A 14,845-nucleotide genomic window follows, 5' to 3' on the forward strand; every position below is an offset into this window, starting at 1 on the left:
GAGAAAATGTACAAACTACAGCGAATATAAATTTTCACTTCCTTGAATCATTGTAAACATTTAAAAAATATCTATAATTAAAAAAGTTTGTTTAAAATTATGTAATATGAGATTCATTTATTCGTTTCTAGAACCACCTGTAAATCGTTTTGCGTCCCGTCGAAAATCAGTTTTTGCTGAAACATATGATCCAGAAGAGGATGAAGATGATGGTACAAAAGTAGTTTATCCAAAATCAGATGAACAACGTCAACGGTTAGCGGATTCGGTCAAAAACATCCTTCTATTTCGCTCTTTAGAAAAAGACCAAATGCAAGAAGTCCTAGATGCAATGTTCGAAAAAACGGTGAAAGCAGGAGACCTGGTGATCAAACAAGGAGACGATGGAGACAACTTTTACGTTATAGAAAGGTGGGAATTATTAGAATGTTTTACTTATTTTTAATTAGATACAGCCGAAAATTGTAAAGATACCATCGAAAATCATAGATTATATTCCAAAATTTTAATAATTTAAAAAATATAAGATTATTGTGTAGAGATGTATTGGACATGTCAAAAAAAATTAAAGAAGTTGGATGCATATACTTTAACATTAATTGTTTTGGAAATAATTCGAAAAATATGGATGATATCCCAATATTGGCAAAGAGCGCTAAATAGTTTGAGCTTATGTATTTGAAAACATTAGAAAATCAGTGATTCATTTTTTATTAATTGTTCGATAATTACGCAATTTTGTATTAGTTAAAGATGATTAATGATTGTATAAAGAAACAAATTGCTTAAATTTCTTCTTTGGAAAATACTAGGGAGAGAATTGTGAAGTATCTGACCAGACACTAAAACATTTTAAAACACCGACATATACAAATATGAAACTCACTGTGATTTTTTTTATTGTTAGTGGTGTTTTTCATGCCCTTGTTGCTGATACTCCCGAAGGGGAACCAAAACACATTTACACGTACGATAACAGTGGAAGCTTCGGCGAATTGGCACTCCTTTACAATATGCCGCGTGCGGCTACAATTAAGGCCGCGTCAGACGGACGTTTGTGGGCTATGGATCGACAAACGTTCCGTCGCATTCTTCTCAAGTCTGCCTTCAGAAAGAGGAAAATGTACGAAACTCTGATAGAGAGTGTGCCCATGTTGAAGACATTACAACCGTATGAAAGAATGAACCTCGCAGATGCTCTCGTGCCGAAAACTTTTGCTCCTGGAGAGCAAATTATTAAACAAGGAGACGCAGCCGATGGGATGTACTTTGTTGAAGAGGGGACTGTCGATATCAGGGTTCTGAATGATCAAGGAAAGGAAATCGAAGTGAACAAAGTTGTTAAAGGGGGCTATTTTGGAGAGCTTGCACTGGTTACTCATAGACCTCGAGCGGCTTCTGCTTACGCTGATGATCACGTCAAACTAGCCTGTAAGTATAATTACTCTTTCGAAAATCAAATTAACTTGGGAATTAGAAATTCCCAGGACTTTAGTTTTTTTGTCAGCACTTGTTTATGTTCAAAATATGAGCGATATAGTATCTAAAAACAAAACGTACCTGATTTTAAAAGAAGCATTTATTATAATTGCACGTAATTATTAATTAACATTTAATATTCCTCAGAAATGTAGCCATTTGATTTCTAATAATGGTTGAGATACAGAAATAAAAAGAATTCGTTCTTTTGTGTATAGTTTTAGACGTGGAAGCGTTTGAACGTTTGCTGGGTCCATGTATGGAAATAATGAAACGTAATATAACTGATTATGAGGAACAAATGCTCAAGATCTTCGGATCGAAGCACAACATTAAGGACATACGATGAATGCTAACGATCGTCATCCACTGCCTTCTTGCAATACTTTCTGCGTCACATAAAAAGATAAATCTAAACAAAAACCCTTACAATCACTTCTATGACCACTATTCGACCACTTTTTGTGCTAGTATACTGTTACTATTAATATTTACTATTATTACTACTAGTTGCTGTGGTGTATCATTTAAATTGGGAGATAACGAATTACTACAACCGATACTTGTCCCGTTACATTTTAGTTTTCTTTAAAACAACAGTTGTTTTCCATTTTTTGTTATTTAAAAAAAATAAGATAAGAAATTGAAGGAAGGGAACCAAAATCATGCTATTATTAATGTTATTGCATACTAGTCATGTAAACGTAAATACAATTACGGTCACTTTGAAGAAATGAAACATTAACTAGGGGGAAAATTTTAAATTAAATGTCAGGTTAACAAAGATAAAAATGCGGCATTCTATCTCAAATTGAATTATTCGGTGCTTATCCTTTTCAAATAATTTTTCTATATGAATAACGCCTTTTTTTATTTCCTTTAGTTAAGTACTACGTTAAAAATAATCAAAAATTGATATGAAAACCTTAGCTAAACTAAAAAAAATCGATTGCGGAATGGTTACAGAAGAAGGGCAATATTCGAATTTACATTGTTGTTAAACAAAGTTCTTACGTAACTAATAAAAAGGTGTATTTTGTGAGTGTACATGGTTTTATGTACAAGTACTAGGTGTGTTTGATGTTGGAAAATTAATAATAGTTTAATTTTGCAGTTATGGAAGCACATTAAGTACTATTCATTACTCATTAGCCTGGTCTTATATACATACATTTGAAGTTAATTAAATTAATTCCTATTAGATAGGCCAGTAATCTTCATTAAGTGAATTGCAATTAAACAATTTTAGAACAAAGAAAAAGAAATGCTTATTTCTACAAAGGGTGATAACTTTAAAAAAAAAATTAAGCGATTCTTTGAAATTTTATTTTAATTTGTAAATAATTAAAGTTCAGGAAAAAAAATATTGACCGCCACTGATATAGGTAATTTTAATTTGCTCAATATATTTTGATCTCATGAGAACTAACAAAAGCCGGAGATCTGCATTAGTTTTTTGTGAACATATTTTGAAACGAAATATTGAAAAGTTATGAAAGGTAGTATCAGCTTTAATGGTTTTATTTAAATATTTGGTGTACACCACATTTTTATGTAAGACCCAAAAGTGCTAATTTTTTCCTAGTGTTTTAATTTTAAAAAGTACATTGGAAAAGTGCAGAGATCTTATTTCTTTATTTACGTCGTAATAAAATATAGGTACTGATAAAATAAAAATTATTAAAAGGATTGTATTTTTAGAAAGGACAAACCTCTTTCGTTTTGTATAAATTTTAAGGCTGAAAACTGAATTAAGCTTTAAAAAGAAGTATGAACATATATTTATTTTAATTTATTTGCTCAGTTGTAAATGTATTGAAACTTTTACCTAATAGTGAAATGCATAAAGGAATTTATCGTTTTGAATTTAATTTACTACAACTTTTACGTCCACCTTAGTGGAAATAAAAAAACATCACATTGTAACAAAACTCTACCTATCAGGTGATATTCATATCATTCATTTAATTACTATACTGCGACTATTAGTATAGTACTATTAAAAACGATGTTATTTTTACCATTGCAAAATTTAATACGTGACTTTTACAGTTTTAAATCAAAAAGAATTGTGTTGTTTATTATAGAAAAGTGCAAGCTTCTTGTATTTCGTAGTTTTTCTCTTTTTAATTTCATTGTTTGAAAAAGTTGAAGCTTCATTTTTCTAAAATACCATAATCGTAGATAAGTAATACAAAAGGAAAATGCCGTTGTCGATTAAGAATGGTGTATATGTACTAAGCCTAATTGAATTTCATATTTTTGCTATAGGTTATTCATGTGCTAATTAATTACATCCAATATTTATTAAAAACAGTGTAAACATGCAACATTTACAAAATGCTTCACTTATCAGCAAATATCAGTAGGTGTGATGTACTCCTGTAATTCGATACGATATTATCTATTAACCTACGTTCTGTATTTTTTCAAATCTTGTAGGCAATTGTTTTAGATTAAATATTGTTTTTTTCTCATACTCATTCGATCATGGACTATTATTTTGATAAGTGTGAAGATACACTACTATGCAATTATTGTTTCCTATCTTCACCTCCACCTCCTGTATCTCAGTATCTTAACCCCTACTTATAAAACCCTTGTTTAGTGTTTTACAACATAAAAAGGGTTTAAGAATTTATATTTTTTTTTTGTGTTTACAAAATTTTACATTAAGAGCTAATATTGAGTGTATTATTAGTTACAAGAGTACTTAACATAAAGTACAAATATGAAATTCAGTTAAACTTAGGGCAAGTCCATCATGCTTACCTTCCAATGTTCTTTATTAATGTGTTGTGGCCATAGGTAGATATTAAGTAGAATATGTTTAGAGTAAAAAATAGCGAAAAAATGTAGTCTTTTGCCATTACATGTTATTGTTCTTTGTTTGTTGTTAATATATTCGTTTATGTATGTTCAAATTTTAATCATTAGTGTACTTACTTTATGTAGTAGTCACCCGGTGATAGAGCTTCTTGTTATCATCTTTCTTTCTATTGCATTTATTATAATCATTAAAGAATTAAATATTATTTCTATTTAACAGTCCGTTGTTACCAGCTTTTCATCAGCCCTAGATGAATCTCATTTTTATGCTGTACTGTATAATAAATTAAAGGCAGATAATGAATCCATTGTTGTTAACAAACTATTATCATTACTAATATTACCTGTTGTAACTGTTGTGTGCCAGTATTTTAATGAAAACCAACCGAAATTTGTTTCTTAGAGATGTAAAAATATGTACTGCTTCCACAATGACTAAGCGAGCTTATAAAATTATTTCAACAATATTATTTGTCTTTTTTTTCATAATTTTATTGTAATTAAAAGTAATTTTCCGCTGCTTTTGAAGAAAAAAAACTACGTTCATTTGAAGCATCACCGTTTATTTTGTAAAAAAAACAATATTTAAAGTAATACCAGTGAATCCATTGTCTCCTAATAATTGTATTGATGCAAAAAATACTTTCATTTTTACTTAACTAAAATGCATAAAGTTCGTTATTTTACTTGTGATGTAAAAAGCTACTGAAAAACAATTAAACAGTTTCTGGTTCTTTGTTGTACACTTCCATGATTTTCTCCATAATTTCCCAGTGCTTATCCTTTTGCAAATCCTTCACAAATACTGAATACCACATTTCATCCTCATTTTCTTCAATTAAAGGTAAAGTAATTCCATAACATTGAAGTGCCAATGAAATACAAGCAATGGCTATATGTTGGGGCGGGTAGTCCAGTATGCTCGGGTCATGATGATAATCCTGAAGGAAAGCAGCTGCTGTCCTAGCAATTGGGCTATTGCTCCATTTCTCTTTACCAATCCATCCTTCTAGTGTTCGTAAATAATGAAGCATATATTTATGTGGATGTACTATAGAAACTTCAAACTTGAGAACACGCATTATCAAAAGTTCAGCTTGAACTATAGCATCCCGCATATTCCAATATTCATCACCTATTTCTAGTGGTCCACTTCCTCTATGTAATGTATTATGAGCTACATTAATTATATCACGAATCTTGAGCGGATCATCCTTAACTTTACCAGCCAAATAAAGGGTTGAGGCTGCAATCAACTGTAGACAACATCATTCAGTAAAACATGTAAGTAAACTTTTGAAAAATAAAAAAATAACTAATTGACAGTTGATTAAAAGTTATAACTTTTCCTTGGTGTGATTTAAATGCACATTAGTATATTGAACTTGTTTCTGCAGTTATAGATATTTAACCTTCAAATTTTAGGAAATATGTTTCAATTATTGTACTGTAAAATAAACTTACGTAGTGATCATAGTTCGATGAATCTACTTCTTTGAAGAATCTGTGCATGAGAATAGCCGCAGTAGCAATTGTAAGAGGCTGGGCTTGCAGTTTCATTCCACATTCAAATATAAACCGTGCAGGTGTAAATCCACTCGCAAAATCCATTTGCCTATAATCCAAAGGCTGAATTTTACGGTTTTTTTCTCTTTGTAATTCCATAACATCAATAACGTCCTTCATTGTGGTATTTCTAATTGATAATCTAAATCGAAAAAACAGCAATTAACATCTTCAAAAGAAAATTTAAACTAATTCTTTACCTTTTATTAAAATAACTGCTTTAAGCAGGGAGATGATCCAATTAAATTATAGAGCAGGTAGGATTTTGTAAAAGTTGGTAAGAGAAAGTATAGCTTTACTCAATATGAACGTGATTATTTGAAGAATGAAATTCAAACGATGTACAATATAACAGACTACACGAATAAACTAACAATCTGTTCTGAACACATGAACACAAAAAATAAAAAAAGAAAGTCTCATCCATAGATAAGCTTCATCAATGTTGGTTATCTATAGTAATAGATATGGTGTGTCTGATAAGAAATTACTTCTGATAGTAACCTAAGTGTGTATATTCATTTTCATTATTAAACAATTATCAGCGTAACTTAACTAAATTCAATCTAATAATTCAACAAACAATAATCGGCATTGCATTAGTAGTTCAAATAGCACGCAGACATTTTAGCATCTATGGTTTTAGCTATGCATGATCTATGGTACCCAAAAAAGAACAATTTTAGTTGTAGATAAGTTGTATTGTCTTCATGACTCTATGTCAATGCTCTATGTATATCTATTATCTATGTTTACTGGTTGTCAGCGTTGATAGGTTGTCAGTTAATTGTCAATTGCATTGTATTAATTGATTAATATTTATAATATTTGTTGTAACACATTCCTTTGAAAGACTTTCCTCGGTTTGAAGTTTATGGCTTTTTAACTGTAACGTATCAAATTATTGTGAGTACAGTTCCAGAAGATATTGACGTACATCAAAAACGTAAAAGAAGTAATTTAGAAAAAGTGTTGTCTTGACAATGGATAAGATTGGTGAGCCAGAATTTCAAGAAGAGGGACAATTCGTGGTTGACGATGTTAGTAAAATAATTAAAGATGCAATTGAAACTGTGATAGGAGGAAATGCTTACAATCAAACCAAAGTAAACAACTGGACAACCTCAGTTGTTGAGTCATGCACCTCTGAACTAACTAAATTATTAAAACCATATAAATACATTGTTACTTGCACGATAATGCAGAAAAATGGAGCTGGACTTCATACTGCCAGTTCTTGCTATTGGGATAACAATACAGATGGTAGCTGTACAGTTCGCTGGGAAAATAAAACCATGTTCTGCATTGTATCTGTTTATGGTCTAGCTATTTAATTTTTTAGTAATTAGAATTTAAGTTACACACTTTTATGATTTTATATTTTATTTGCCGTTGTCTCTTTAAATTACGTGTATTTAAAATTTACTGTAGCTTGTCTTAGTGTCAGATATGATGTTTATGCTTGTAAAATATAACAATGAAATGAGTAAGCATCTACTTAAAAATTATTTAAAAATATTGATTTGTAAACTAAGGAATCTGTATTTGTGTTTCTGAATCTGTGGGATCCACATGCCCATTGAATACTGGACGGTAAGTTCAGTGGCAGGCCCTGGAGCTTTCCTGCTTGAGCTTTAAACATGTTAAAATTCTTAACCTTAGATTGTTATGATTAATTAAAATTGTCTTTTTCAAAATTTATTGATTTAGTTGTTAATAAACGGTTATAAAAGTCAAATTTTTTTTAAGGAAACAACTTTTTAATTTCTATTTTCTAATAATTTTTTTAATTTTTTCCAGTGACACATCTCGGTCATATGTCAACTGGTCAAGGCTGTCAAGTGTAGTATGTCAAGGAAAATCGTCATTGGTATTATTTTTCATTGAATTATTTTTATTTTTGGCAAAGCTCCTAATTTTGCTACTTGTGTTTTAATTGAGCTATATTTACCAGTTACGTGACTTACGTATTAAACATCCATTATTGACAGAACCAGTGTAATGTCGGATTCGTGGAAAACCGATTCCGAATTCAAGTGTTAGTGAACAATAATTTTTGTGTTTAAGTACGTAAACGAAACGAAAATGTCTGAAACCGATCTAGGCCCCCGAAAAACGCTTTTTGTGATAGTTATAGTAGTAGGGTGTTTTGCAGTGCTATGGCCAAAAGTTTTTTATCCCATGCTAGTTGGACCGACTCATAAGACCCATGATTATGATCGAGGTAATTTTATTTTTTTATTTGTACTGTTAAAGACTTCTTATTGCTACGATAATTTAACACATTCTATGCATTTAGGCTGTTGTGATGTATTTTCCGATACAGATGTAAACACAATCAAAATAATTTCGGAGTTGTGCAGTATAATAGCACAGCAATCAGATGGAAAAAAAAAGTTGACAAACCAAGAGATCGCTTCGAATTGTAGAAATGCTATTCTAAGTAAATGTGGCATAGACATATCTCCCATATTGAATGAAAATGTTTACTTGGACGGAAAAGTTAAAGGTGTTCTTGAAAAAATAAGATCTTTAAATGGATCACTTTGTTTGAAATATCAATTTAATGTCTCACCCTGGGTATTGGGAGTACCTCATAAAACCACTACAAATTTTACAATTTATAGTAAGCAACAAATTACAACAAAACTGTTATTTTCATACTAACATTTTGTATATCATTAAAAAAATATATCTCAAAAATAAAGGCCATAGTGTGATAATCATAATGAATTGCCTTATAGTTTTTTGTATTCCATGTGTAATGACATTAAAACGGTTTGTTTTTCCTCAATTAACAAGGCTTGTGTGTCCAATTTGCCTTACTACTTTTTGACAGTCATTCAAATGTATGTAGTAAAGAATAGAAAATTAACATTTTTTTATTAAATAATAGATGTTAGACAAGAAAGGCCTACACATTTAAGACCTGAAATGTTGCATCCTGCCCTTAGAGAAAGAGGACGTGCTATACCTGCTTCATCAGCACCTAGAAAATCTCCACCTCCAAAAATTGTTGAAGGAAGGGTGAGATTATTAACTATTTATTAAAGGCTATTTTTCACAATGATCCATACAGATCAAAAGATAAAATTGAGATATTTAATTGGAAGGTACCTAGGTATACATATGATATCCAATAATGTAAAACTTGATCATAAAAAGCATAAATGTAAGAAAAAGTTTGTTTTCATTTAGTGGAATATTGCAGTATTTTACGTTCTAAAAATAGTCTTGGATTCGGTTTTACTCCAATTATTTTGGCACAGAGTTTCTATTGCACTTATACACTTATTTATAACCTTTTAGACACGCTCAAAATAAAGACATTCCACTACCATAATAATAAATAATTTATTTCTAAAATCAAANTATTTTAATTTGGCATATTGCAAACCCGAACATGCTTTAGTTAAGGCTTCAGTTGTGTTAATTGTGCCTCATGTTTTATTACATTACTTCGTAATAATATAGTTCTTAATTACATTAAAGAATCACACCTCAAATGGATCAGTACCTGGGACTAAACAAGATCAAACTTCAGTCAAGGTATTGGGCATGGAAACGTTTTTATTTAGTAATGTTTTTAATAATAAATTACATATCTTTTTTAAAAATCATGTTAAGTAAATTAATGTAATAGTAATTTTTAGCTTTTTTTTATATTTGCAGCCTCGTCCTATACCTGGCATGCGACCTCCCATGGGAGGTGCAGGCCATGTGGTACCACCGCCACAAAAGGGCACCTCTATTAGTATAATTATGCCTATTTACACTGTTGGTATTGTCGTCTTTTTTGCATATACCCTCATAAAAGTAAGGAATTTAATATAGTGGTTACAATATTATAAATTTATTAATAATCTATCACCAGGTGATTTTCAAAAAGAAGCCAGAAGGTCCTGGATTTGGATTATATCCGTCAGTAGAACCAGATCGATTATTCAGGAAACAAGTCTTTGAATCGAATAAGAATCAACTAAAGTCGAAATATGGTCGTGATTTATCAGGAAAATTAGGCAAGTAATTTTTTTTTATTTATAATTTCAGAGGGGTTTTTCACATCATTCTGCATTCTATAAGAAAAAAGTATTTTTTAATTGACTAATCTAATTCATTTTTTGCCATTAACCAGGCTGTGAAGATAGAGATGCAAGTAAGTTTGATGATAATTTTTTAATAAAAATCGGTTATTTCTTTACACTGTGATAATATTAAATAAAAATCTTTGTTAGTTAAACCCTACCTGTGTATTGACAATAAGCCTTTAATAATGGATCAGCTTATAACTGGGCAGATATTTTATGTATAAAAAAAGAATTAAATTATTTTTTCCTCTTTTTTTCTCTAATTATATTTTAAATTGCTATTAGTGCTATTGAATACCTAGAGTAGTGCAGGAGGGTGATGTAAGCATTAATAAATACTATATTATGCACCACGGGACGAAAGTGGGCTGTATCATACCGTGCCTCGTTTGTCACCCGAAATATACACACGTGGTATGATGTAACTCATGAGGTGTATATACTATTACTCGTCACATATCTTCCGAAGAATATTTATTGCGGGACGAAAGCACACAACGGGCCTAGAAAATTTTGTACTATGTGTAATTTCTCACCACAACCAACAACCATGTGACGAAAAATAGTATATCCTTGGTGTGTAATATACTATATTTTTCTTTATATTGGAGGAATACTTTAGAAGACTTCATGTTTTGGATATTAAAAACTGCATTATGGTTGTTCGAATTCCTAAACTTCCTGTAATTCCATGGTATTATTTATTAATTAATTGTAGTATTTTAATGTAAATATGTGTTGGCATCATGGTGACTAATAATAATAAAAAATGGGCGTGAATTGGTGCGTGTCGGCCTATGCGTTTTTAACAGAAGGGTACATGTGTCTTTCCGCAGATGATGACGAGTTGGACCTACTTAGGCGCAGGCTGCGCGAAACCGAATTGGCCATGGAACGCATTATGGCACAGATGGCGCAGGTTCCGCTGGGGTCTCAGGTGGGCATGTACCCTCCTGCCTGCACTAGAGACCCTTTTTACCTCTTTTTTTTAATTACCCTTCGCCTTTGCTTCGAGCAGCTTTTCTTGTACTTTGTCTTGTTTTGCCTTTTTTATTATGTATTTAGGTGCAATCATATACACATTCATTAAATGAAATGACACCAGCAAAACTTAAAATTAAAATTAAAACGCGTATTTGAAGGGGGATGGGGGCCGAGAGGTCATGACTTCCTAAAAATTAAAGGATCACAGTAGATATTTATGTATAAGAAATTCTACAACTTGTTTATTTTCAAAGTAAAAGTAAATTAAGCTTTTGGATAAACAATGAATTTTTACTCAGAAAAATATTTACTGATCAATATTTTGTAGAGAGCAACTCTTAATAATTTTTTATATACAGATAATCAGTACAATTTTTGGCAAGTAAAATCCTGTTTGATCAAAAAATTGATCTATTAAGTGTTTTAAAATTTAGTATACTCGTAGTTTAATTTTGTAAGATGCTTTTAGAAATATTTTTGTTTCTTAAATGTGAAATTTATAATTCCGTTAAGCCTTATGTGCACCTGTTTACGAAAAATTTTTGCAAGTTGTCTTAAATAAATGTTGCAATTTATCTTAACTACATATAAAAAAAGACAATAAAAATTGTCATATTAACTTTTCATGTACTCTCTCTTGGTTTGACAGTAGTTTTGTTGTTTATGCTTAGTTGTAAATGCCATGTCCGCCTTGTTGGATGAAGTTGACCAAGAGTTGGAGTCTAGGTGGAAAAGATGTGAGGTTGACAATCAACAGGTAACCTTCAGGTGTTACCATTCATGGCCTGTCGCAGACCGTTACACACCAGCTCGCCTGTCTCATTCTTTTGTTATTGCTATATTACATTGCACATACTGTAATGCTCATGCATGAGCGCTTTCTTAGTTATTTATTATTTTGTGCAAGACATTTATTTTAATTTATCATTCAGTCGTTATTAGTTGTTATTTATACAGCAGTTAGCCGATATTTTTTTAACAGTTTGTTTCTTATTTTATATTTTAATTTGGCATATTGCAAACCCGAACATGCTTTAGTTAAGGCTTCAGTTGTGTTAATTGTGCCTCATGTTTTATTACATTACTTCGTAATAATATAGTTCTTAATTACATTAAAGAATCACACCTCAAATGGATCAGTACCTGGGACTAAACAAGATCAAACTTCAGTCAAGGTATTGGGCATGGAAACTACGGCAAGTTGCGAAGGTGGTCAAAAATGGAGCAGACCAAATTCTCCAATCATCTCACCAACCCCACCTCCACCAGTAGAAGAGCCTGATCCTCCCCAGGTGCATAATTTAAGATGAAATGATACAATTTGTTTTTGTTACGTTTCTTATTTTTTTATTAGGAAATTTATTTAGAGGGAGCACTACCAGCACAGTCTCAGTTGTTAGTTTCTGATTCGAAAACGGAAACTCAACCAAATACAGATGCTTCTGATGATCCTGCTGTTGTATTAGCCAGCAAAATGACCCTTTCTGTAATTAGTTTGGATTCGTTGCCGGAAACTGGTAAATAAAATCACTATAATTTCTCTATGTAATAATGGAATGTTTCTTTTAAATAAAAAGGTTGTTGAAATTATTTCTTGTGTTATTTCTACACATCTATGTTGTTGTTATAACTTCGAGTGGCTATTAAATACTTCTGCAGCTTTTGTTATTAAGCAGTGAATTCAGTTCAGCGCTTTGTTTTTGTAATATTATACCTCGGTACTTCATTTTCTACTGTGTATTTTTACAGAAAACGGAAGCAGTAGCAGTAGCGGCAAAGACAGAGAAGAGTACGAATTCGTTAGTAAATCTGATCTGAGTTCTACACAACACGAAGATGAACGTGAGTCGCAAAAAATTCCATTGAACTTGAAAGAAGAATTTTCGAGAGATTTGCTACAAGCAGAAAATATTTCGGAGGTAATCAACAGATTAAAATTAAAATATTTTTGTTAAATCGCACTTTTTAGGGAGAAATCAGCAACGACGAAGTAGACATTGAAATTGATGATGAAATAGATTATCATAAGGAAGAAGATGTAAGAGAAATTGCTCCAGATGATTCAGTTACACAAACAATTCAAGAAAAAATAAATAATGCTAACCAGAATATACAAAACATAGAAAAATTTGAATCCAAAGTGCCAATATTTACTGATAAAGAAAAACACGTAGATGTTTTAAATGATGACATACAAAATGCAAATGAAAGTAAAGTCGGAGAAGAGGTAAAAGTTGTAACACCTATTCTGCATGAAGAATCTCACAATGACACTGAAAAACTACCCGCTAGTATTGAAGAAAAATCTACACCAGAAGTGCTAAATAGAGAAGAGAAGCATTCTCAAGAACTTTCCATACAAGAAAAAATAGGTGAAGAAAACAACAAAACTCTTAATTTCGATTTACAAGAAATTTTAAAAGTAGAAGAAGTAAGAGATGCAATCGATTTAAATTTGAACGGACCAAACGAGAAACAAAAGCTTATTAATTTTGATTTACAAGGCGATTTTAATGTAGACAAACCTGTAGAAGTACAAGTGCAGGGCTATCTTAATCTAGATAAACCTTTCGAAGTAAAAGCCCTACAAGAGCATGAAGCTTTTGGTGTAGAAGACAACACTATTGCTGTAAAACTTCCACAAAATGAAAGTTCCACCACTTTTGAAGTTACTGCAGCTAATAATGAACAGCAAATTAAAAATAAGGAAGACAAAACACTCGAAAATAGAACTAAAGAAACTGAAGCAGAATTAACCCAAATGGCTACAGAAATAATTGACGAAATTACAAATGCAGCTAAAGCTACGTTTGAATTGAATAATTCTCCTTCACGAGCAGTTGTAGAAGTTCAACCTATTCTTGACGATGATGAAATATTTTCAAAATACGTGGCACGTGTTGGAAGTGATAAACCCATTATAGAAACTTCCTCAAAAAAACCTACAACTTTATTGCTTGAGAGTGAAATATCCGAAACTATTCAGGATGTCAGCAGTTTGAATAATGAGTCTGACCAAGCTTCAGAAAAAGGGTCTCGTTCATTGAAATTATCTCCACAAGGAGAAATAATAGAAGAAAATTATTTTACGCTTGAAGGATCTCCACTATCAGCAGAAGAAGGAAAAAGTGATGATATGTTGGTTGTTGAAGAAGTTGTTGAACTTTCAGATGAAGAATATGAAAGACTCGAACGTGAATTGGAAGAAAGAGAACGGGAAAGGGAAGGAAAAATCGAAACTTCTACAGGTGTAGCATCTTTAATAAGTAAACAAGAAGGAGAAACCGATTTAAAATTGAAAGGAAAAATAACGAGTGTGGAGTCGGCTAAAGATTTAACCAGTGATATTACAGAGGAAGATAAAAGTGGCACAAAGGAAAACGTCACAGATCTGGATGAAGATAACGATGACGATTTAAATGATTTCGATTTTAACAAGGAATTAGAACGAATAAAACGGGAAATGAGCGCTTTTGGTATTACAGTTGATGAAAACGACGAATCAAACGAAGCAGAGAAAGATGTAAAGAACAGAGATCAGCCACAGGTTTAATTTACTAATTAACGAATTTAATAATTTTGAAGATTGCAATACATAGTTATTTGTAGATATAGAGAGTAATTGTAATGCTTTGTTTTGTACTTAACAATTATTGTGATATTTATCATTTTTTTAATCTAGAAATTTTCAAAATTATGAAAAATTATTTTTAAAAATTTATTGCTACAAGTTAATAATAGACTGAGTAAACTTTTTAAAGGATTGATTACTGTCTAGTATTTTGACTTTGTTGCTATGTAGGTTCATGTTTAATTGCATTATTTTATGTAACATTCTTACATACCTACTCTCAAATAAAAAACAATTCTTGCTATTTTTAACTAGATTATCTAAACAA

At 31.2% G+C, this 14,845-nt stretch overlaps 4 protein-coding genes across 7 annotated transcripts in view; 3 read left to right on the forward strand and 1 right to left on the reverse strand.

Annotated features, from left to right (window-relative positions):
* LOC108738296 (cAMP-dependent protein kinase type II regulatory subunit) overlaps window positions 1–4,775 on the forward strand; it is a 6,352-nt gene extending 1,577 nt beyond the window's left edge. Inside the window, exons 2-4 of the mRNA XM_018471664.2 lie at window positions 132–411; window positions 908–1,431; window positions 1,698–4,775. Coding sequence (XP_018327166.1) covers window positions 132–411; window positions 908–1,431; window positions 1,698–1,828 — 935 coding nt within the window. The 3' untranslated portion in view covers window positions 1,829–4,775. The remainder of the gene's footprint in view (window positions 1–131; window positions 412–907; window positions 1,432–1,697) is intronic.
* A 79-nt stretch (window positions 4,776–4,854) lies between these two features.
* LOC108738297 (cyclin-Q) lies at window positions 4,855–6,299 on the reverse strand. The gene is made up of 3 exons (XM_018471665.2): window positions 6,075–6,299; window positions 5,773–6,016; window positions 4,855–5,564 (listed from the first exon to the last, which is right to left on the reverse strand). Exons 2-3 carry the CDS (start codon window positions 5,992–5,994, stop codon window positions 5,025–5,027), a joined length of 762 nt encoding a protein of 253 aa, XP_018327167.1. The 5' UTR covers window positions 5,995–6,016; window positions 6,075–6,299; the 3' UTR covers window positions 4,855–5,024.
* Window positions 6,300–6,619: 320 nt separating this feature from the next.
* Window positions 6,620–7,361, forward strand: LOC108738294 (dynein light chain Tctex-type-like). The gene has a single exon (XM_018471662.1). The coding sequence runs from the start codon at window positions 6,858–6,860 to the stop codon at window positions 7,206–7,208; it is 351 nt and encodes a 116-aa protein (XP_018327164.1). The 5' UTR covers window positions 6,620–6,857; the 3' UTR covers window positions 7,209–7,361.
* A 313-nt stretch (window positions 7,362–7,674) lies between these two features.
* On the forward strand, window positions 7,675–14,828 carry LOC108738292 (spindle pole body component 110). Of its 4 annotated transcripts, XM_018471656.1 has the most exons (11): window positions 7,675–8,098; window positions 8,174–8,500; window positions 8,771–8,901; window positions 9,547–9,690; window positions 9,749–9,893; window positions 10,010–10,030; window positions 10,799–10,899; window positions 12,065–12,238; window positions 12,301–12,463; window positions 12,696–12,865; window positions 12,916–14,828. In XM_018471656.1, the coding sequence occupies exons 1-11, from the start codon at window positions 7,960–7,962 to the stop codon at window positions 14,497–14,499; spliced, it is 3,099 nt and encodes a 1,032-aa protein (XP_018327158.1). In that variant the 5' UTR covers window positions 7,675–7,959; the 3' UTR covers window positions 14,500–14,828. The 4 variants fall into 4 exon arrangements, with proteins under 4 accessions (XP_018327158.1, XP_018327159.1, XP_018327160.1 ...); XM_018471657.1 differs by lacking the exon at window positions 10,010–10,030; XM_018471658.1 differs by lacking the exons at window positions 10,010–10,030; window positions 10,799–10,899 and adding an exon at window positions 11,618–11,703.
* Window positions 14,829–14,845: the final 17 nt, after the last annotated feature.

Source organism: Agrilus planipennis, unplaced genomic scaffold, assembly GCF_000699045.2.
Source record: "Agrilus planipennis isolate EAB-ADULT unplaced genomic scaffold, Apla_2.0 scaffold186, whole genome shotgun sequence".
Taxonomy (NCBI): domain Eukaryota; kingdom Metazoa; phylum Arthropoda; class Insecta; order Coleoptera; family Buprestidae; genus Agrilus; species Agrilus planipennis.

What these genes read in the sequence shown, in the direction of transcription:
- LOC108738297 (XM_018471665.2), bottom strand. Translation starts at nt 5,994, where the DNA reads ATGAAGGACGTTATTGATGTTATGGAATTACAAAGAGAAAAAAACCGT. An exon ending in CATCGAACTATGATCACTAC is followed by an intron (nt 5,565 to 5,772) that starts GTAAGTTTATTT and finishes TGTTGTCTACAG; the next exon opens with TTGATTGCAGCCTCAACCCT.
- LOC108738294 (XM_018471662.1), top strand. Translation starts at nt 6,858, where the DNA reads ATGGATAAGATTGGTGAGCCAGAATTTCAAGAAGAGGGACAATTCGTG.
- LOC108738292 (XM_018471656.1), top strand. Translation starts at nt 7,960, where the DNA reads ATGTCTGAAACCGATCTAGGCCCCCGAAAAACGCTTTTTGTGATAGTT. An exon ending in TACAAATTTTACAATTTATA is followed by an intron (nt 8,501 to 8,770) that starts GTAAGCAACAAA and finishes ATTAAATAATAG; the next exon opens with ATGTTAGACAAGAAAGGCCT. An exon ending in AGGTTCCGCTGGGGTCTCAG is followed by an intron (nt 10,900 to 12,064) that starts GTGGGCATGTAC and finishes ATTACATTAAAG; the next exon opens with AATCACACCTCAAATGGATC.